Source organism: Ursus maritimus, unplaced genomic scaffold (assembly GCF_017311325.1).
Source record: "Ursus maritimus isolate PB19 unplaced genomic scaffold, ASM1731132v1 scaffold_2, whole genome shotgun sequence".
NCBI classification, from domain to species: domain Eukaryota; kingdom Metazoa; phylum Chordata; class Mammalia; order Carnivora; family Ursidae; genus Ursus; species Ursus maritimus.
This window is the reverse complement of record NW_024424452.1, coordinates 40,035,307-40,056,578: the sequence shown is the minus strand read 5'-3', so window position 1 is coordinate 40,056,578 and position 21,272 is coordinate 40,035,307. Positions and strand designations below refer to the sequence as shown.

The 21,272-nt window shown below is 59.0% G+C and overlaps 1 protein-coding gene across 4 annotated transcripts in view; it reads left to right on the top strand.

Moving 5' to 3' along the window:
- The window catches only part of ADAR (adenosine deaminase RNA specific), a 23,062-nt gene extending 1,790 nt beyond the window's left edge, over positions 1–21,272 (top strand). Inside the window, exons 2-16 of one of the 4 annotated variants that reach the window (XM_040635722.1) lie at positions 2,781–4,210; positions 5,797–5,980; positions 6,437–6,513; positions 7,129–7,273; positions 7,376–7,566; positions 14,466–14,688; positions 14,909–15,080; positions 15,491–15,584; positions 16,052–16,174; positions 16,401–16,534; positions 17,982–18,164; positions 18,356–18,468; positions 18,730–18,857; positions 18,957–19,221; positions 21,011–21,272. In XM_040635722.1, coding sequence (XP_040491656.1) covers positions 2,781–4,210; positions 5,797–5,980; positions 6,437–6,513; positions 7,129–7,273; positions 7,376–7,566; positions 14,466–14,688; positions 14,909–15,080; positions 15,491–15,584; positions 16,052–16,174; positions 16,401–16,534; positions 17,982–18,164; positions 18,356–18,468; positions 18,730–18,857; positions 18,957–19,194 — 3,435 coding nt within the window. In that variant the 3' untranslated portion in view covers positions 19,195–19,221; positions 21,011–21,272. The other 3 variants (XM_040635721.1, XM_040635723.1, XM_040635724.1) reach the window with 3 other exon arrangements.

The window sequence follows — 21,272 nt, the reverse complement described above, 5'->3', positions numbered from 1 at the left end:
ACACTTTGGTCCCTAGCAACATAGTGGGGGGTGGGCTAGTGTGCAGCCGGAGGAACAACAAAGACATGGGCTTGAACCTCTAGGGGTGGCTTGTTGCTGCAATCACTAATTCAGCAAATGTTGGTTCAGGATCAGCTTGATGCCAGGTACTATCGTCGGTGCTAGGAGTGCAGAGATAACTGAGACATAGTCCTCGCCTCCGTGGGAGCTCACTATGGAGTAGACTGTGCCTCTCCCCCCCCCCCCCATCAATACCTGATGGAGAATATCGGGAGTGGAGGGTTGAGTTATCATTTCTGGAGCACTTAATATTGGTAATCACCTTGCAGGTACAGTTTGTATGCAGTAAAAAAAGCAGTAGTATGACCAAAGGTAAAGTAAGTGGTCTAATCGGAGTTGAGAGGGAGGGGCTCAAAGAGAGGAAACTCCCATGGGCTGTGAGTCAGAAGTCTCCAGAAGAAGGTGGCATTTAAGGAGATCTTGAAGGAAAGGGTCAGAGTTGCAACGTGGGCAGTAGAGAGACCATCAGGCCCACCGGGTTGGGGTGTAGGGAGTACAAAGATCGAGGCTTTGTGGCAGCCTCATGAGAAGTAATTAGGGGCTAAAGCTGGAAAAAGACACATTTATGAGAAACTATGGGGTGGGGGTGGACAAGATCACGCTTAGCAGCAACCCCAGTAGATGTGGGAGGCGAGGGAGGAAGGCAGGCAGCAAAGCTGGCTCAGGTTTCTACCCTTAATAACCGTGAGGGGAACGATGCCAACAGTTGTAGGGATAGCAGAAGGGGCTGGGTTGAGGGAAAGCGTCAATTTGGTTCAGAATATGTGGTGTTTGAGGTAGTGCAGGGTATCCAAGTGGGCAGATTATCTAGGCATTTGGAGATCCAAGTCTTAGCTCTTCACAAGGTGGCGGCTGGGGGTAATAGATTGGAACACTGTTTCTTAAGAGGGCTGATTTAGGTTGAGGGGGATGGAGGAAATCAACCTGGGGGAGGAAGAAGAGGCCCTTAGACAAAATCTTGGGGACTGATTATACGTAAGGGGTGGAAGAAAGGGACATGTAGAGACAGAAGAGAAGGGGCAGGAGACCGTCCGTGGGAGGGGCGTTTGTAAGAAGAGTCTCCATCGCAGGGAGCCCGTGCGTGTGTGTGAAACTGACCGACCACCAGACAGGGGCAGCCGAATCCAAGTTCGGAGGAGGGTGTTACACCATCGTCGTCCTTCTCCAGCGCCTTGTGGAAGCCTCCATGCGAGAAGAGGGGGCAGGGCCGTTGGTGAGGGGAGGGAAGTGGCCGGGAGAGCCGGGCCGAGCGAGGACACGTGGGGGCAGAACGAGGAAGGCTTGGGAAGCCGCTGCGCAGCAGCTCGTGGGAGTCCGGCGGAAGTTGTGGACGCGCGGGGAAGTCGCCATCCGAAAAGAGCAGGACTCAGCAAACTCAGCCGGCAGACCCAGGGCTTCGCGTGTCGTCTGCGGCTGCCCCCGTGCTGCGGTGGCAGATCCGGCTGGTCCTTCCCTGGGGAAGAGTTTCAGGGTTTGAGGAGTGGGGGTAGCCCCAGCTAGCATCACGACTGAGTGAGGCGTGCACAGGCCACTCAGGTGGCTGAAGGGGGAGGCGGCTGTGAAGGAACCCCAGAGCGAGGGCACCGCGAGCAGGACTAGCCAAGTGCTAAAATCCCCTCGTGGTGACGGGCTGTGGAGGAGTAGAAGGCTACGGTCGCCGAAGGCGGTGCACGGCTGCCACAGGTCGCTGCAACCTTCGGGACCTTCAGACAAGTTGGGGAGGGACAAGCACGAGGAAACATTGTTGCTAGATGTCGCCCCCCCCAGGTCCCTCCAGTGAACAGCACCTGGGACAGGAGGAGCCTGGGTCTGTGTGGTGGGGGAAGGGGTCACAGGTGCGCAGTGTTCTGGGACATGTGAGTTCGGGGCAGCCTGTGTCCTGGGGAACAGGATTCTGAAGGACAGGAGGCAGGAGCAGCTCTGGGGAGGCAGCGCAGGGACTTGGGGGGATGGGACTGAGGTGTCTAGGAATGGACCCCACCAGCGCCACACATCTGGGGGAGCCTGGGTGGTGTGGGCAGAAGTTCCCAGTGTCTGTTCCAAACCTGGACACACACTGAGTATGAGGACAGTGTGTCCTTTCTTTCCTAAGGAAACCATCCCCCTCCCCAAAACCAAATTCCGGGCCTCCCTGGGTAGCAGTGGCGTGGAGCAGATGAAGCGTGGGGTCCCCAGGTGGGAAGGTGCCCCCGCTGCAGCCTTGGAGGGCTGGGGCTCCAGGTCACCCAGCCCATGTGTGTTTCGTTCTCGCCATCCAGAGGGTAGATTTGAGAGACTGGGGTCCTGCCCAGGCCACTTTCTGATCCCTTCACTCCCTTGGCATTTTGAGGTTATTGTTCTGTTTTTGTTTTTAAAACAAAATACCATTTATTTCTTTGTTCTTATCTTAGAAGGGTACTTACTTTGGAAAGTGGAAGGATTCATTCTCAACCCCCTAAAATCTGTCAAAGGGGAGAGAATGCGCGAGGGTGGCCGGAGAGGCCCTGCCGAGGCGTCAGCACCCCGCGTGCTCCTGGTGGCTCCCCCCACTCTTCGCTGCAGCAGCCCCCAGGCAGTACTGGCTGGGGGGGTTATCGGCCACCCTTGCTGGGTCACATGCCCACGTCCCCCTTGCCTCAGCACCCATCGGGAGGCAGGTGCGGTGCCCCCGGGCAGAGAGAAGGGACGGGCTCACGGCTGAAGTCCTCATTCACTTTCTTTTCTGTCTTCTTGTTCTGCAGGGGTGTTCGCTCAACACGTACCACCCCCGCCCATCTCAACGCTATGAGCACAGCAAGCTCAGGCACCAACAGCCAGGGCCAGGATCTTATCTGAATCGTTTCCAGCTCCAGCAAATAGAGTTTCTCAAGGGGCTGCTCCCTGAGGCACCCCTAACTGGAAAGCAGACACCATCACTGCCACCATTCGTCTCTGGACTCCGGCCGAGGTTTCCAGGACCGCCTGCCAGAGGCAGGGAACTGGGGACCTGGGGTGTCCCCAGGAGCGTGCCTCCCAGAAGTCAGGTGCTCCAGAGAGGGTCCCCTTGTCCTTTCCCACGTGGCAGGACTCTGCCGTGGAGAGGTGTGGACAGGCTCTCCTCACATTTCCAGGAGCTAGGTATCAGCCAAGGCCAGGAAGAGAGAGTCTTAGAGCTCTTGCAGGAGCTCGGGGAAGGGAAGACTGCCACAGCACGTGTTTTGGCTGGGAAGCTCAGAGTCCCGAAGAAGGAAGTCAATCGAGTTTTATATTCTCTGGAGAAGAAGGGCCAGCTGCATCGGGAGCCGGGAACGCCCCCTCTGTGGACGATCGCTGTTCAGGCTCAGAACCAGCCCGGCCAAGTAGCCAGCGCCCACAGTCGTAGCCAGGAAGCGCCCGACTCAGACCCCAGCTTGGAAACTGAAGACCGGAGCTTCGAGTCTTTCGAATCTGGCTTGGAAACTCCTCCTGAGCCTTTTGACATGGCTGAGGTCAGGGAGAAAGTCTGCGACTACCTGTTCAACGTGTGTGGTGCCTCGGCCCTGAATGTGGCGAAAAACATCGGCCTCGCCAGGGCGCGGGATGTGAACGCCGTGCTGATGGACCTGGAAAGGCAGGGCGACGTGTACAGGCAGGGCACCACTCCCCCCGTGTGGTATCTGGCCGACAGGAAGCGAGAGCGGATGCAAATGAAGAGAAACGCAGACCTCGGCCCCGACAGCGGCCCGGCTGCCAGCCCCGAGACCAAAGGAGACGTGCTCCCCTCCCGGCAGCTGGCCGCACCGGACGCCTCGGACAGCGTGGCGGCCACAGAAGACGTGCAGAACGGGCAGGAGCCGGTCGTTAAGCTGGAAAGCAGGCAGGAGGCCGCGCCGGAGAGGGTAAAGCTGAGGCCTCCTGCCCATGACAACGGCCCCTCGAAAATGGGATACATTGACTTTGAAAACGGCCAGTGGGCCACAGACGACATCCCAGATGACCTGAACAGTATCCACGCAGCCCCAGGTGAGTTCCGAGCCATCATGGAGATGCCCTCCTTCTACAGTCACGGCTGGCCGCGGTGCTCGCCCTACAAGAAACTCACAGAGTGCCAGCTGAAGAACCCCATCAGCGGGTTGCTCGAATACGCCCAGTTCGCCAGCCAGACCTGTGAGTTCAACCTGCTAGAGCAGAGCGGACCGCCCCACGAGCCTCGGTAAGAGACCGCCCACAAACCATACCTGGCGCTGGGCTCAGAGCAGCCTCGCAGCTCGTGGCCGCCCCCACCTCTTCCCTTTGCCTCCTCCGATCTGGCGCAGGAAATGCAGGCATCGCACCAGCCAGAGGCCCGGCTGAGCAAGGGGGAGGCTGACCCTTTGGCTGGAAGGCAGCTGCTTTGGACGGGCTTTCGTGCCTCAGTGTCATGCCTGCCTCTAAGGGCCAGAGGTCGTGAGGCCTGGACTCCCCTCCCATCCTCTTCTGTGGGCTTTCCCTCCCTTCCCCGAGCTGAGTTCCCCAGAGAGACACGCGAGCAGGGGGGTCGGGCCAGGCTGCACACACGGGAAGCAGCAGCAGGCCCCAGCCACCCGGTGCTCGGCTCCTGTCGGGACAGGGTGGTGTTGAGTGTTGCTGGCTGCCCGCCCGGCGAAGCTGGCGATCCTGGTGTTCTTCTTCGCCTCCTCTGTGCTCGCTGTGGTTCCCGGGCTGTGAAGTCAGTGCCCCACTCAGGCAGCTGGCCAGGCCCCGCACCGCCGGCCCCTGCAGGCCGCTGGACAGACGGAGGGAGACAGGAGGGCCCCGATGGGGCTGCTGCAGGGGCCTAGTGCAGAGGCCGCCACGGCGCAGGCCAGTGGGGGCGGGAGAGAGTTCCAGTGCCCTTTACCTTAGCCCTGGGCTGGTTTCCAAGAGTATGGCTTCCCGGCTGGGACCCTTACTCCTTAGGTCCGCCGTCTTCATGACAGAAACGTGTTGCAGGAGAGCTGTTAAGCTGGGGGGGTGTGTCCGAAGGCCGGCAGGGCCAGGACTGGTCTGTGTCTGGGACAGAGGCTGGGTGGCCGTCGTGCTCTCTTTTCCCTCCACCCCCCCCGAACTGGGGGAGAGCAGTGGGTTTTGCAGTTAACCTTTCTTTGGACTCCAGCCCTAAGAAGCGTTGGTACCATGTTCAAATATTTCAGCAGACCCAGGAAATAAGAAATTTGACCTACTTTTCTAAATGAAATCCCAGATTGAGCCAAGAGCCGAACAGATCTGAAAACTTGAGCACGAGAGGCCCAGGTTAAGTCCAGAGGCCAGGGACGGAGGCGTCTTGGTTTTCTGCATAACAAGAGGAGATGCCTTGCGTCTCGGGCTCTAGACAGACGGAGCTGGAGAGTGGCTATGCCAGACCCCAGCGCATGGGGTCTCAGGAGGCTGGGGACGGACACAGGCCCAGGAAGCGGCAGGTGCCTGCTCCGTGTCGGCCGCTGTGCAGGAAGGAGCCTTCGCGGCCTTTAGGAACCGCCTCACGGGGGGCAGCCGGCCACCGCGGCTTCAGAATGAAGGCTTCGGTGCTGCAGTGGCGATTTTTGCCCATCATTCGTGGTGCAGGCTCTCTTAACTCATTGCTAAGAGATCTGAGCTGTGTGTGCCCTCATGAGCTCTGGGGAGAGAGTCACTGGCTGCTTTGTTTCCGGAAGGTAGGGACTGAGGCTCCAAAGGGACAGGAGTCTCTGTGTGGCAGGAGGCTCCAGGGTGCAGGGCCCTGTGGAGGGAGCGGCAGGGGCTGCGGGCCCACGCTCACACGTCTGCTCACTTTCCGTCAAGATTTAAATTCCAAGTCGTCATTGGTGGCCGAGAGTTCCCCCCGGCTGAAGCTGGCAGCAAGAAGGTGGCCAAGCAGGACGCGGCCCTCAAAGCCATGACCATCCTGCTTGAGGAAGCAAAAGCCAAGGACAGTGGAAGACCAGAAGAGCCCTACGACTGCTCCACAGAGAAGGGATCGGAGAAGGTAGGCGTCCTGCCCTCTGGGGGCCCAGGCTCTGCCCACGTCACCCTGGTAGCAGCATTTAACTGACCTCTGCAGGTGGTCTGCACGCAAAGGGCCGAGTCCATGGCTCAGAGGCTGTGTCCCCCTCCCGCCTCTGCCCCACCTCAGCCACGCTCCCCTCCCCTAACACCCAGCGCCCCCGCTTCCCCGCCTCGCAGCCCCACTGTAATCACAGACCTCCCGGCTGGAAAGCGACCTTAAAGATGACCGAGTCCAAGCTCCGTTGTTGGCAGATAAGAAATGAGACCCAGAGTGTCTCAATAAGTCACCCTTTCCTGCCGTGCCCAGAAACACCCCGAACCCTCTTCCTTTGGAACGTTAGCCCCTCGGTTGTGCTTGACCCACCGCCATTCTCTCTGCCCGGTCGCACCAGCCTGTGGTTTCTCAGTCATTTCTCTTGTGTCTCGTTTTCTCCAGACGGCGGAGTCCCAGCCCAGCACCCCCTCCGCGGCATCCTTGTTTTCTGGGAAGAACCCCGTCACGACCTTGCTTGAGTGCGTGCACAAGCTGGGGAGCTCCTGTGAATTCCGCCTCCTGTCCAGAGAAGGCCCTGCCCACGACCCCAAGTACATCTCTTGTGTCGTGTATCTCTGCTGAGGGTTCTCAGACGAGAGATACAGCCTCCTGCTGGCCTCCCGAGAGGTGGCCGGTTATCCCACTGGGCAGGCCGACTGTTTGCAGTACGGACGGTGGGGAGCCGCGAGGCGTGCTCGCTGCTGCGGAGCGGACGGTCTGGGATTGGGAGCTCAGAGGGCGAAGCGGGGGCCGAGCGCTAGGGAGACGCTCGGCCTGGCGGTTGCTGGTGGTGGGTCTGAGAGGCACAGACCTGGGCGTACCCGAGGCTCCGCACACCTGCAGGTTCCAGAGCAGGGCTCCCGGAGGAGGGTCAGCCAGCCGGGTGCTCATGTGTCGCATGGGGTCAGCCAGGTTGGGGGGCCGGGGGCAGGAGAGTCCAGGGCAGCGACTTGTCGACGCAGAGGGGCTGCGCGGGCCACGCACAGAGGCGACGTGTGCGAGGACACGCCAGCTCGTAGAGGACGGCCCCACGGAGGCAAGGTGGGTGTCTCTGGTCGGTGCCGCTTTAACCCGCTCCTCCCCGCTCCTGCCAGGTTCCAGTACTGTGTCGCCATGGGAGCCCACACCTTCCCCACCGCGAGCGCCCCCAGCAAGAAGGTGGCGAAGCAGATGGCTGCCGAGGAGGCCGTGAAGGCCCTGCACGGAGAGGCCAGCAGCTCGGCACCTGCCGATCCCCAGGTGGGCCGTCCTAGCGACCGCGTGGCTCAGCCTTGCGACCGCGTCCCTCAGAGTTTCCGTAAGTGCTTATGGTTCCTCTTCATGTGGGCAATTCTCCTTCAGCCGGGCGGCACGAACACAGAGTCCTTCGATAACCTGGAGTCTGGGATGCCCAACAAGGTCAGGAGGATTGGCGAGCTCGTCAGATACCTGAACACCAACCCCGTGGGCGGCCTGTTAGAGTACGCCCGCTCCCATGGCTTCGCGGCCGAGTTCAAGTTGGTCGACCAGTCCGGCCCTCCGCACGAGCCCAAGTGAGTGTCTCAGCCCCGCCACGGCCGCGCGAGCCCCGGACCCGAGGGGCGAGGAAGGGCTGCCGAGCTGTGGGGCCGCGGGGACGAGCTGCGGGGACAGGGACGGTGCCGGGGCCACGGGGACAGCAGGGGTGGGCCGGCAGAGACAGGTCCGGCCTGGAAAGACCCACAGCAGCTGTTTAGAGAGTACAGTCACTCTTACAGCGCGTACGCTCCTTTTTAATTGTTTCTGATTAATTTAATTTTTAAAAGAATACGTCTGTGCATAGAAAATCGTTCAGGCCAGTTGAAAAAGTATGCAGGGAAAAGTCTCCTTTCTAGCTCAGACTGTTAGTTTCCTTCCCCAGATTTATACACTTTTACTAGCTTCTGAGCACTTCTAAAAATTTCTGTGCGTGTATTAGTACATTTTCTTTTCATTTCGCTTTTTAAACAAAAATAAGTATAAATCCTGTCTTCCGTCCAACACCTGACTCCCTTGGCAGTGCATCCTGGAGGCCGTTACACGTTTCAGATGCAGGCACCGACCACACTCCTTTCTGTAGCTGCATATTTCTACACTGTTTCTAAATCTTTTTTGTTTTTTTTTTTTTAATGTAAGCTCAGCACCCAGGCCCCGTGGGGCGGGACCAAGAGTCGCAGGCTCCGGGACTGAGCCTGCCGGGCGCTGCCCGTAGCTGCATATTCAATGAATAGAAACTTAGTTTTACAGTTGTTTTCTCAAGCGAGGGATATAAAGGTCTTTCCTAAAACAGGCGCCCACATACCCACCACCTAGTTCAGAAGAGAGAACGGCGCCGTTGGCGTTGCGGCCCCCGCTTGGCCGCGCGGATCTCACCAGCTTGCAGCGGCGTCTGGGTTGGATGCGGTCCTGCTCACAGAAGCAGTCTTCGTACTCTGCTCGTGGGGGCTGGAGTGTCAGGAGGGGGTTTCTGGGCGGTAGGTCGTGTGCAGTTCTTAAGGGTTTTGTTTTTTGTGTAGGTAGTAGGCTCCTTAAAGTGAAACACCAGAATCTGGTCCTCACTGCTCGCTCCCCCGTGGCCCAGCTCTCCCCTCCTCACGTGCCCCGACACGCCAGCGCGTGGTGACTTCACTGCCCCACGCTCCTCCAGAGCATCTTCACGTCGACGCGAGCCGAGCTGGCATGTTTGTCCTTTTGTTAGACGGAAGCACGTGTGTGTTGATACCTGGATTGCTGTTTACATGTAACAGGAGAATCTCGGAGCGTTTCCATGTCCCGTTCTGTTCCCTGTTCAGAGGTCTTGCGGTTCCCCAGTGCGCTGACCTGGGCTGTCCACCAGCCCCTAGTGACCGATGCGTGCACCCTTTCCACACTCTGCTAGTACAGACAGTGCTGCCGTGAAGGACATCGTCACGGGCACCTAAGATTTGGGTAAACACTGCTGAATCTTCCTGCAGTGAGATCGTAGCAGTTGATGCGTCCGTCAGCAGTAAGAACGGCTCGTCCCCTTCACCGTAACCAGTACGGAATCACAGGTCCCCCCGCGATCCACAAGGACAGAATTCCTTTTGAAATTTTCTGCCCAGCCAACGCTGAATGCTGTTGTCACTTCTTGCTTTTCTTCATACAAGCAAAAGTCCTCTTCAGGTTTCTTTCGGTTGGTGGAAGCAGGTTTTTATCTTTGCCATTCTAAAATGTGAGAAATGCCGTGTTAGTGCCGCGCAGAGATAGTCTGTATTAAGGTGTTTGCTACTATTATTTACCAAATAATAATAATGACAAAACTCAGAATTATCTCTAGAGATTCCAAAAAGGCTTTTTTTTTTTTTAAAAGATTTTATTTATTTATTCGACAGAGATAGAGACAGCCAGCGAGAGAGGGAACACAAGCAGGGGGAGTGGGACAGGAAGAAGCAGGCTCATAGCGGAGGAGCCTGATGTGGGGCTCGATCCCAGGACTCCGGGATCACGCCCTGAGCCGAAGGCAGACACTTAACCGCTGTGCCACCCAGGCGCCCCCCAAAAAGGCTTTTAGTAAAATTCAACATTCATTCAGATTAAAGAACGTGGTGTTAATACAGTAGAAATCATTGAGCTCCTCTTCGTACGAGAGAAACGTACGTCTGAAGTCAGAAGCCAGCCGCTTACTCCGTGTTGAACTGGGAGCTGTTCGCGTAAGGCCCTTGTTACTTCTCGGCACCTGGCACCACGAACTCGTGCCGCGTGTTAGGACAGAGCAGGTGGGGAGAACACGCTTCCGTTACGTGAGATGACGTGATCGTGTCCTGAACTATGTGTGGGAGGTGGGACGAGGTCGCAGAGACCGAGGGGAAGTCAGGAAAGCAGGGAATTAGGAAATGACCTGCAAACGCCGGGGCCTTTTCTGCTTGCGGCAGAAGCGATGCGAAGGTGTGGTGGAAGAAAGTAGCCGGTTCACTGCAGCAGCTGAGCACACAGAAGACCTGCTCACGTCCCGAGCAGGAGACGCAGGCTCTGGGCCCGTGTGATTAGATAGAAAACCCAGCTGAATGACGGCAGCTGTCCCCAGGTTAGTCTTCCCATTTCACGTGACCCTACTAAAGTCACTGGTAGACTGACTTCCTTATTTTAAACCTGGGTGACCTGACTCCCAGGTTCACACAAAAAATCCATGTGGGGGACACCTGGGTGGCTCAGTCGGTGAAGCGTCTGCCTTCGGCTCAGGTCGTGGTCCCGGGGTCTTGATAACGAGCCCCACCTCGGGTTCCCTGCTCAGCGGGGAGCCTGCTTCTCCCTCCGCCCCTCCCCAGCTCTGCTTGTGCTCTCTCTTTCTGACAATTAAATAAAATCTTTGAAAAGGGTAAAAAAAGAAAAATCCCCGTGGGAGAATAGTCAGAAAGTTCTGAGAGAGGGATGACCCGCGTGGCCCGCGGGCAGGATGGTGGAGGGGGCGGCCCCCCAGCGTCCCTCGCAGACACAGGTGCAGACAGGGCTTCCGGTCGGGGGGAAGCTGCCCACCGCATCTCAACAAGACCTCGCTGGTGTCTGTGTCCTTGCTCACATCTAATCCCGTTGTCCCATTAAGTCCCATTGGACTTAAATGTAAAATAGGGGTGGGCGGCTGGCTCAGTCGGTCCAGTATGTGACTCGATCTCTGTGTTGTGGGTTCGAGACCCGTGTTGGGTGTAGAGATTGCTTAAAAATAAAATCTTAAAATTATATACACAAAATAAATAAAAATCTCTAGATAAAAGCAGGGATTTTTGCTTGAGAATTTCGGAGTGGCAGAGCCTTTGCAATGACGACATGAAACAGTCGTAAAGGAAAAAGAAGGAAGGGTGGCCGTCGGGAGAATTGGTGTGTCTTAAAGGAACCACCTGAGGAGAAAACACTAGGGCCAATTTCTTTAAAAGTAAGGGGTCCTTTTCCAGTGGAAGGTGTGTAGGTTAAACGTACACACTGTCCGTGTGCTCACAGCATCCGTGAGGTCTCATCCCGAGCGTAAGCGCAGGTGGAGAGCGGCCTCCGCGGCACGGGCGCCCCTGGGGATTTCGGGGCCCCCTGGCGGCAGCGGTGCTGTTCCTCACGGACAGCTCGCCGCGGTCTGTGGCCGTGTGGTCCGCAGACTGGTTGAGCCGCGCGTGTGACCGGCCTGGAGCGCGGGGCTGGCGCTGCAAAGGTGGCAGTTGGTCCCAGTGTTTGCGGGAACGAGGGACGCGCACTCCCTGCGGACTCACCCGCTCGCGTGTTCACTTGAGCCGTAGCCAGCGCTCAATTTTAAAAGGTCGTTGAAGGAGAATGGCTCACAAAAGGGTGTCTTGTTTTAAATTTGTCTCCATAGAAGTGATGTTGCTCATTTCTTTACGCTCGTGTGTTATCTGTGTTTCCATGTCCTTGTCCGTCTGTGCTTTGGTTTTGACGTATCGCATGAGAGCAGGACTGTGGCGAGAAGGGAACAGAGACCCCGGGCCCAGGGCGCCGGGAAAGGCGCTCCGGCCCCTGTGGGGGGCGCGCTGGCTCGCGGGGCCGGCCCTTTGTGCGCCCGTCGCGCTTCACGCCTGCGTTCTGTCCGTCCCCTCTTTCGCTTCCGTGAAACCCTCCCTCAGACTTCCCATGACTCATGCAGAATTTAAGAACTTACCGTGAACCGGGGGAGGGCGTGAAGACCCCCGGGGGCTGAAGGCAGGAGGGCCATCGTAACTGCTCTGCGGCACACGCGGCTTCCCTCTGTCTGCCCTTCTCGGCACCCTTACCTGATGGCACCACTGTCAGTGTCTCGATGCTGGAAGGCACCTGCTGTGGGGGGGGGGGGTGCCTCTACCTCTCCAGAGCCCCGGGCTCCCCTCCAGCTCCTTTGTCGCTTCTACTGGGCCTGTCGAGTCTGACCTGCCTGAAGGAGACTCTTGGGTTTCGCCCCTTACGCTCTATTCCCCTGGTCCTTCCCATTTCCGTAGGTGACCTCACTGTCCACCCAGTAGCTCACGCCAACAACCCAAGTGTGGGTCATTGTGTCCACTCCCTTCACCTCCTTCAAGCAGACCAGCCTTGGGCTCTGTGTCTTAGACGTCCAGCTCTCCAGACCCTCCCCTCCTGCCTCCGGCAGCGGAGCCTCTGCTCTCTTCTAAACCGCTCTCCCTCCTTTGTCCATTCATTCAGACAATGCTTCTGGACTGCATTCTGTTTGGACAGGAGCCAGATTTGAACCAGTAATCACACGGGGAGACGTAAGGTCTCCTGTATTGTGCGTGTTACAGTGAGCTCGAGTTGCGTGATGGGTTGAGAATCTGCTTGGTGTGGTCTGACTTGGTAAGGTGCTGCACCGCGGCCTGGGGGTGGTTAAGAGAAAGCCGGAGGTTCTGGGAAGGGGCTGGTTCACCCCGAGGCCTGCGGTGGGAGGGGAGAGACCTGGCAAAGGCGGGAGGCCGGGCCCCTGCACTCTGGCCGCAGAAAGCCCTCCTAGGGACTGTCTCTTGCTCCCCGCCGCCCTTGGCCCTCTTCCCCAGCATTTTCTCTACTCTGTTTTTGTGCTAAATTCTGTCTCCCACTCTAAGCCATTTTAGACCCTTCCCTCTTTATTTAGACTTCCACCAAAACTCCTCTTCCTTACTCTAAACCGATACCCTTCCATCGTGCTTGAGAAAAGAGCAACAATGATATGACAGATACCTTATCTTTCCATCACCAAACCCGCCTGCCTGCGTCTGCTCTGGTGCGTGGGACCCTGCCCCTCCCTGTGCCCTGGATCCCCTTCCGTGCACCACCTCCCTCCCTCACTCCTGCATGCCACAGCCGTTCAGCAGGCCTTGACCGCGGTGTGAATCACCCAGCAAGCACCCTCTCGCTGCCCTGCGCCCCTCACCACCACACCTCCTCCTCGTCTTCAGTCTTGGCTTCCTTCACTCACTGTCCCCAGCATTCCAGGAAGAGGCGAGCGGTGGGGCTCTTACGGTTACTGAGCTCGGGGAGCATGGCTGGCGGGTACCGTAGGGCCCGGTGCGGCTTCCAGGGGTTCCGGCGCACACGCGGGCATGCCCCCCTCACCGCGCTCTGCTTATGGCAGCTTCGTGGGTACCAGGTCTTCTTACAAAGGAGGGGCTGTGGCCGTTTCTCCGACAGCAGGTGCTCACTGTGTCTCCAGGTCTCATTTTGGTGATTCTCACAATATCTAAAATTTTCCATTATTAGATTTAGTGATCTGTGATCCGTGATTACAACTCGCTGGAAGCTCAAATGATGGTTAGCGTTTTTTTCAGCAATAAAGTATTTTTTAGTTAAGGTACGTATGTTGTACGCCTGAGAGACTCAGTGTAGTGTGAACATGACTTCCTGTGCACTGGGAAACCGGAAAGTGTAGTTTGTCTGGCTTTATGCAATGTTGGCTTTACTGCGGTGGTCTGGGACCCAGCTCACGGGTCTGCGAGGTGAGCCTGCGTGTGCGTGTGTGTATCTTCGTGCATAGAATCCATGTTCTTGTCAAACACATGGAACAGGCCTGAGATTCTCGTGAGCCTCAGGGAAAGGTCCTGCCCGGTTTGGCCCCACTGCTTTCCGGCATCTTTCACGCCATGTCCCCCTCCTTCACGGAGCTTCCGTTAGGCCCCCGGCCCACACACCGCTGCAGGCCGGGAAGGCCGAAGGCATGCTGCCGCGGATAAGCGGGGAGTAGTGGGAAGCTCAGCGTGGCTGAACTCCCTGGGCCGATGAGTCTTGGTAACGAAGCCTTGGCTGCACGTGGCTCCCCACCAGCACTTTAGGGCGTGGTTGGAAGCGAGGATTCTCGAAACCCCGACTGGTGGGTGCCCCGTCACGTTCTCCCCTCTGTGTCCTGGACTGCCCTCCTTCCCACACCCGGCACGGCTCACGTGCCCGAGAGGCTCTCCCCTCCCCCAACCGTGGCCATCCCGAGACTTCCAGGAATCAAAAATAACTGCTCGAGGACGCTTCAGCCCCTTGTCCACAGCAGACCGCGACGCTCCGACCGCTCCAGGGCGCGTCCTGCGGGGCTAGTCAGGAAGCGAATGAGGAGACGGAATCCAGCACTTGAGAGCCAGGGCGCTAAACAGCAGCGATCCGAGCGGGGAGACCGTGTCCCTCATTTGTGCTTGAGTTATGAAGAGTCCCCATTTGGCATTTTTCTCTAAGCCCCGTGCAGTCCTTGCTGAACTTGCTTCACGAGGCAGGTCTCCAGCGTCTGCAGACGGTGGGGCCTCGTCAGAGTTTAAGGACACGATGGTGTTGCTCCGTTCTGGGGCCACCTTCGAGGTATGGCCGGGGACTCCAGTGCTCACCCAGAGTGTCCTCTTGAAGTGTGTGGACATCGGAGCAGAGTCAGGTCAGAGCAGAGTGCTCGTAGGGAGCAGCGCGGGGGGCGTCTGTCTGGCGGAAGGCACGGTGCCCGAGGCTGAGGAGCGGCCGTGCGGTCGGGCACTTGTCTTCATCCCCTGCTTCTATCCCAAAGGTTCGTTTACCAGGCAAAAGTTGGGGGTCGCTGGTTCCCAGCCGTCTGCGCGCACAGCAAGAAGCAAGGCAAGCAGGAAGCGGCAGATGCGGCCCTCCGCGTCTTGATTGGGGAGAACGAGAAGGCAGAGCGCATGGGTTTCACAGAGGTAACCCCAGTGACAGGGGCCAGTCTCAGAAGAACTATGCTCCTCTCAAGGTCCCCAGAAGCACAGCCAAAGACAGTTAAGACGTCTACTTTTGGTGCTCTCTCTTTGCGGGGTCCTGCTGACTCCTCTATGGGTGGAGTTGGCTCCTAACTTGCTGTCCCGGGACGCAGTCCTGGGCTTCCGCTCGTGCCGCGGGCACGCAGAGCTGGGCCAGCGCGTGTGAGAGGGAGAGGCGGCTCCGCCGAGGGCGCTCGGACGGCCCGCACGGCGCCCTGACGCAGCCTTGTGCCCACAGCTCCCCCTCAGCGGCAGCACCTTCCACGACCAGATCGCCATGCTGAGCCACCGCTGCTTCAACGCACTCACCAACAGCTTCCAGCCCTCCCTGCTTGGCCGCAAGATCCTGGCCGCCGTCATCATGAAGAAGGCCTCCGACGACCTGGGGGTGGTGGTCAGCCTAGGGACAGGTCAGTGAGGCCCTCCCTGAGGGCCGTGTGGGTGCGCTGAGGCGGGAGCCCGGACCCTTCTGCGGCTCTCCGTGGCCGCCATCCGCGCGGACCGGGAAGGGGTGCGGGAGGCGGGGTTGGTACCGGAGGCTGGCTCCGTCCTCAGCCTCTCACGAACCACCTCTGTCCCCCCGGGGCACCTGGGCTCAGGTCGTGATCTCAGGGTCCCCATCTCCGGGTGGTGGGTCCAGCCCCCGAGATCTGGGAGCGGGCTCTGCACTCAGCAGGGAGTCTGCTCGTCCCCCCACCCTGCACCCCCCTACTCGTGCTCCGTTCTCCCTCCAAAAAAGAAAAAGAAAAAGCCAAACAGCTCTGTCCTATTCGTCATCACTTCTCTGGGAAAGATCCCATTTGCTTTCCACGCCTTCCAGGGAACCGCTGTGTGAAGGGTGACTCCCTCAGCCTGAAGGGGGAGACGGTCAATGACTGCCACGCGGAGATCATCTCCCGCAGGGGCTTCATCAGGTGGGTGAGCGTGGGGGCCACCGGTGGGCAGGCCTGCCTTGCCAGCCGGGCCTGTGCGCCCGTCTCACGCCTGACCCCTCCGGGACTCGGGCCGTGCCGCCGTGGAGCCTGCTATCTGCAGCCGTCCCTCTTCCCTCCAACTGTCTCAGAAACGCACCAGGACCTCTTGGTCCTCAGGGCTGCAGGGGCACAGAAGCCTTCCCTCTGCATCCGGGGCCCACCCCGCTCTGCCTGCCAGCCCACTGGTCTTTATCCCGTGAAGGGGTGGACACGAAACTGACCCAAGAGGCTGGCTTTGCTTTCCGAGGTGTCGAGGCCTCTGGCGGAGGGTTCCCATCACCTCTTCCTCATGAGAAACCGTGGAAGGCCCGCATGTCCCGGGCTTTTGCCTCCTTGGGGCCGGGTCACAGAAGCCGCTGCGGTTCCCGGGAGCCCAGCGGTCCTCCTAGCCAGAGTTCCCCTCGTAGGTTCCTCTACAGCGAGCTGATGAAATACAACCCCCAGACTGCGAAGGAGAGTATATTTGAGCCTGCGAAGGGAGGAGAAAAGCTCCAAATAAAAAAGACGGTGTCGTTCCATCTGTACATCAGGTCTGTATGGTCTGTGCTGCCTTCAGAGCAGGCCCTGCTGGGCTCGCGGGTGGGGTGTCCAAACGCTGTCCTGGCCCATCAGTCGAGCCATTCCGTGGGCCACACTCAGCTCAGCAGCCCGCGGGAGGCTGCAGGAAAAGCCCCACCACATCGGGCTGTGTTCTCGAGCCCCCGGAACTGGGGGCCCCCTGCACAGGTGAGCTTTCACGGACACCCTGTTCTGCAGCACGGCCCCGTGTGGGGACGGCGCCCTCTTTGACAAGTCCTGCAGCGACCGTGCCGTGGAGAGCTCAGATTCCCGCCACTACCCCGTCTTCGAGAACCCCAAACAAGGCAAGCTGCGCACCAAGGTGGAGAACGGTGAGTGACACGAGCCCTCCCTCTTTGCCATGGGAGAGCTCTGCAGAGCCCTGGCCCCATCAGGTTTCTGCCGTTCGCTGCCGGGAGGCGGTGGCCCGGGGACAGGGATGGGCTGTAGGAAGGCCAAGATGCCACTTGGAATCTGGTAGCTGGGGAGATCTGCAAGTCAGGTGGGAAGCAGAGGTACCCACCTAGCGCTCAGGGCAGAGAGCCCGGCTGGAAACAGAAGGGTGGGACTCACTTTCCCATTGATTCTTCTGGCCAGGGGGTGGGTGGGGCCACTTGGGTTGGGTGGGGAGCGGAAGGAATGTGGGACCAAGTTGCAAGGAGTGACAGAGGTGGGCGCCAGGTGCGCGGCTCCCTCCCATCTGCCAGCTCCTTCTCCTCCAGGGCCCTTGGGGGGGGTTTCTCCTCACGGCCAACCCTTGCCCTCAGGCCAGGTGTCCTCCCTGCTCGAAACCCACAGAGCTGCCCAGGACCCAGCAGCTTGCTCCAGGGCACGTCCCCAAGATAACAGACCAGTGCATGTGTGTTCATAACAGCGAGGGAGTGGGAGCCGCCCCAGTGTCTACCCACTGCTGAGCGAACCAAACGGGGCTGTCCACGTGGTGTGGTCGCACTGGGCCATAACGGTGTGACAACACAGATGAGACCCGAAAAAGCAGCCAGTCGCTAAAGGTCCTGCGTTTTCATGGCTCCGTTTATAGGAAACGCCAGGAATATAGAGCAGGCAACCCTGTAGAAGCAAAGTGGATTCGTGGTTGCCTGGGGCCTGGGCTGGGAGGATTGGCACACGTGGCGATGCTGCTTTTGAGGGCGATGAAAGGTTCTAAATTTGACTGTGGGGAGGGTTGCACACCCTATGAATATACTAAAAACTATTGAGCTGTGCACTTTAAATGGGTGAATTATATCAATAAAACTGTTATTTAAAACAACAAAACAGTGCCCTATAATAGTTTCCCACCGCACTTCACATGAAAGCCAGGCCTGCACACACACGCACGTGGCTCAGGCCCACTGGCTGTCAGCAACATGGACAGCTGAACGTGTCGCTGCCTCAGGGCCTTTGCTCGTGCTGTTTTCGGTGTCTGAAACTGTCTTACTCAGCTGTTGCTTCTCCTTGGTGTCTTTGCTACCCTGGCAATTCTGTTCCTGGAGGTCCCCCTACCCCATCGGCCACCATCACTCCCTGCGAGCCTTTGAGCATGTTGTTCAGAGTCCTTGTCTGTATTGCTCTGCTCGGTGTCTGTCATTCTGTCCCTTTCTGCCCCTCACCCTCACGAACGTTCCAGGAGCACCAGGACCTCCCGGTCTTGCTTCCCACGGTTGCAGCACGTAGTAGGTGCTATGGGATCTGTGAGGCCTGACTGTGCGCAGCTTTGGCGCCCGTGTGAGGGGTCTAAATGCCACGCCGGGGAATGGCTCTGACCGAGTCCCTCCACAGGGGAAGGCACGATCCCAGTGGAGTCCAGCGACATCGTGCCCACGTGGGACGGCATCCGGCTCGGGGAGAGACTGCGCACCATGTCCTGCAGCGACAAGATCCTGCGCTGGAACGTGCTCGGCCTGCAGGGGGCACTGCTGACACACTTCCTGCAGCCCGTGTACCTCAAGTCCGTGACGCTGGGTAAGGGCCCCGGAACCGCCGCGGCCTCCAGCGGCCGGGTCTGGGCTTCCTCGTGGGGTGCCCCCCCCCCCCGGAGCCCGAAATGTCGTGCCTGCGTCCGTGGGGCCATGCGCCCACTGGCACCGCCCCGCGCCCCCGCCCCGCGGCAGGCCCCGGGCAGACGCAGGTGCGCGCCTCCCTTTCCTGGGCAGGTTACCTCTTCAGCCAGGGACATCTGACTCGGGCCATATGCTGCCGCGTGACGAGAGACGGGAGTGCCTTCGAGGACGGGCTGCGGCCCCCCTTCGTTGTCAACCACCCCAAGGTGCTGTAGACCCTCCACGTTCCCTGAGTTCGCGGGGAGCGGGGAAGGAGCGTCCGCAGCTGTCCCGGGAGCTGGTCCCTTTGTCCCCTTGGACGCCAAGGGCTTGCTTCTTAGTCTGGGACCCGACCGAATTGAGCCGGGGTTCCTACGACCAGAGTCTTTGCCAAACAGAATCCTAGCTGAGGGGGAAGATCCCGAGTCCCCGCGGCAGGACCTTCTGGAAGGTCTCCATCTTTCCCCTGTCGCCCCCGGGGCCCCTAGGTTGGCCGCGTCAGTGTGTACGACTCCAAAAGACAGTCGGGGAAGACGAAGGAGACGAGCGTCAACTGGTGCTTGGCGGACGGTTATGACCTGGAGATCCTGGACGGGACCAGGGGCACCGTGGACGGGTGAGGAGCCACCCGGTCTGGGACCCCAGCCCCGGCCCACGTGCCCCCCCGCCCCCCCGCCTCTGCTCCCCGGGGGACTGAGTGCTTTTGTTCCTGCAGGCCGCGGAACGAACTGTCCCGGGTCTCCAAGAAGAACATCTTCCTCCTGTTCAAGAAACTCTGCTCCTTCCGGTGCCGCAGGGACCTCCTCAGACTGTCCTACGGTGAGGCCAAGAGAGCCGCCCGGGACTACGAGGTGGCCAAGAACTACTTCAAGAAGAGCCTGAAGGACATGGGTTACGGGAACTGGCTCAGCAAGCCTCAGGAGGAGAAGAACTTCTACCTCTGCCCCGTGTGAGGGGCCGGGGGCTGGGGGGCGACACAGGTGGGCCGTACCTTTCCTCACCACGTCCGTCTGGGGGGCCGTTCCTTTCCTCTCCTTTTTCTTTTGGTGGAAGCGCCTTGGGGACACTGGAAGCTACGTTCCTGTGTGCCCTGCTTCTGCCGGGGGCCAGGCCCGCCCGCCCACCCCCTGCCCTCGCCCGGGGAGGGAGGCACGTCTTCCCTTCCTGCCCACCACCAAGTGTCTCCCGCTCAGCCCCACTTTGGTTTCCACTTCCTCCCCCTCGTGTCTGCTGCACCAACCTCTCACCGTCTGGGTCGGCCCGGTCCATGCGGAGTCCCGTCAGGGCCAGCGGCTTCGTTGGCGGACTCCGCGGGTCCCCCGTCCCCTTCCGCCCTTTTGCGATTCCCTTCTTATGATTGTTAAGTTCCTCCTTTTCCTCCAAGAGGGTAAGAGGTGAACTTCAAGAGTTCGGTGACACAGGTATGAGAGCAGGAGTTCACAAGTGCAGTCAGTTCATCACCGGGCTGGGTGCCTCGGGGTCTGCAGGGGGCGCCCGGTGACCTTTGGGTCTTGCACTTTAGTGAGCAGGGGGTGCTGGGGGCTGGGCAGCAGAGGGGGCTGGCACGGCCTAGGGCTCGCGCCTGCAGGAGCAGAGGCTGGGGTTGGGGGGGGTGACACCAACGGCCCGGACCGGCCTCACAGTTCCGCACCCCCGGCTGTCCTCCGAGCCATTCCTGGGGATTCATGCTGCCGGCGGGGCAGAGCAGGGCCACAGACCCCACCCCACGGGTGGGGGAGGTCCTGCACCCAAGTCCTTTCTGCTCAGATAATCAGGACTGAGAGGAAGGGCAGAACAATCATGCTGGGTCAGATCACGGCACCGCCCGGTATCTTTCTCGTGACCGTGACACCAGGGAGAGCTGACCAAGTCATGGGTTCATTAGGAGTTTTTAAAATGCTACAGAGAACCTATAATTGCACAGATTTTAAAATCAGACCTAATTTTTCATTGATGCAAGTGCTTCTATCTGCCAGACGGCTTCAGAAGGCCTGTAAGGGAGTCTGTGCAGGGTTGGCGCCCGACAGCAGCCAAAACCATGTGAGGTGGGACCCCCGTCTACACCTCAGGCTAGCCTCTCGAGCCCGGCTCCGCGCCTGCGTCAGCCAGACCAGAGCCACGTCTGTGTCCACCCAACGGCGCTCAGGGCCAGGCTTTCAGATGGTCGCCCCTCCTGCCTGGCGCCCCACTCCCTGCCACCAGGCAGCCCCGTCTGGACCCCTCTGCAGTGGTAGATACGCCCACACTCACACTTTAGTTCTTGTGGGCTATTATTCCCTCTGTGCTTTTGACCAAAAATTGACCAAAATTTTAAAAAAACACCCAAGTTTTTTTAAAGCATACTAAAGATGTCTCTGTGGAACAGCCAGGTGTCCCAAGGAACTGGTGGGGACACGGTGCCTGTCTTCTGGGGGGGGGGGTCCTTGTCCCGCCACACGTACCTGCCAGAGGCAGCCTGTCCCCTGGTTCTTCAGGCTGGAGGGTCTCGCCTGCTGACCCCGCGGAACGTTCAGACCCTCTGCTCCATCTCGGGTGTTAGGATCCCCAGCAGAGCTCGGACCGGGAGCCCAGGGGCCCTCAAAATGGCCAAGGCCCGCTCGCCCCAAGGTCAGATGAGATGCCCCGGCTTCTGCTGTAGGAAGGGGGCTCAGCCGCGGCCCCCAGGACTGGAGGGACAGAGCTCCCTCGCACAGCGCTCTACTTTCTTGTCCAGTCTTTGTTCTTAGTAACCAGGACGCCCTTCTTCCTTTTTTTAAATGATCTTTGTAGCTGATTTGTCTGAACTGTGGCTGTTGTGCATTCTGAGTAATCACCTGTGAAAATTGTCGCTGCTCGAAGCTATTTCCTTTACTCACGTGGAGCGACTGTGTTGGTCTGGGTCCTGGTGCGACTCCAAGAGCAGATGGGAAGAGCCCAAGCACAGACTGGGCGCCCCGCGGTTGCATTCGGGTCTTCGATTCCGCTTTGATGTGTCCCTTGATAACCGTAACTAATATACATTCCTCATAAATAAAGAGAACCTGAATTGTTA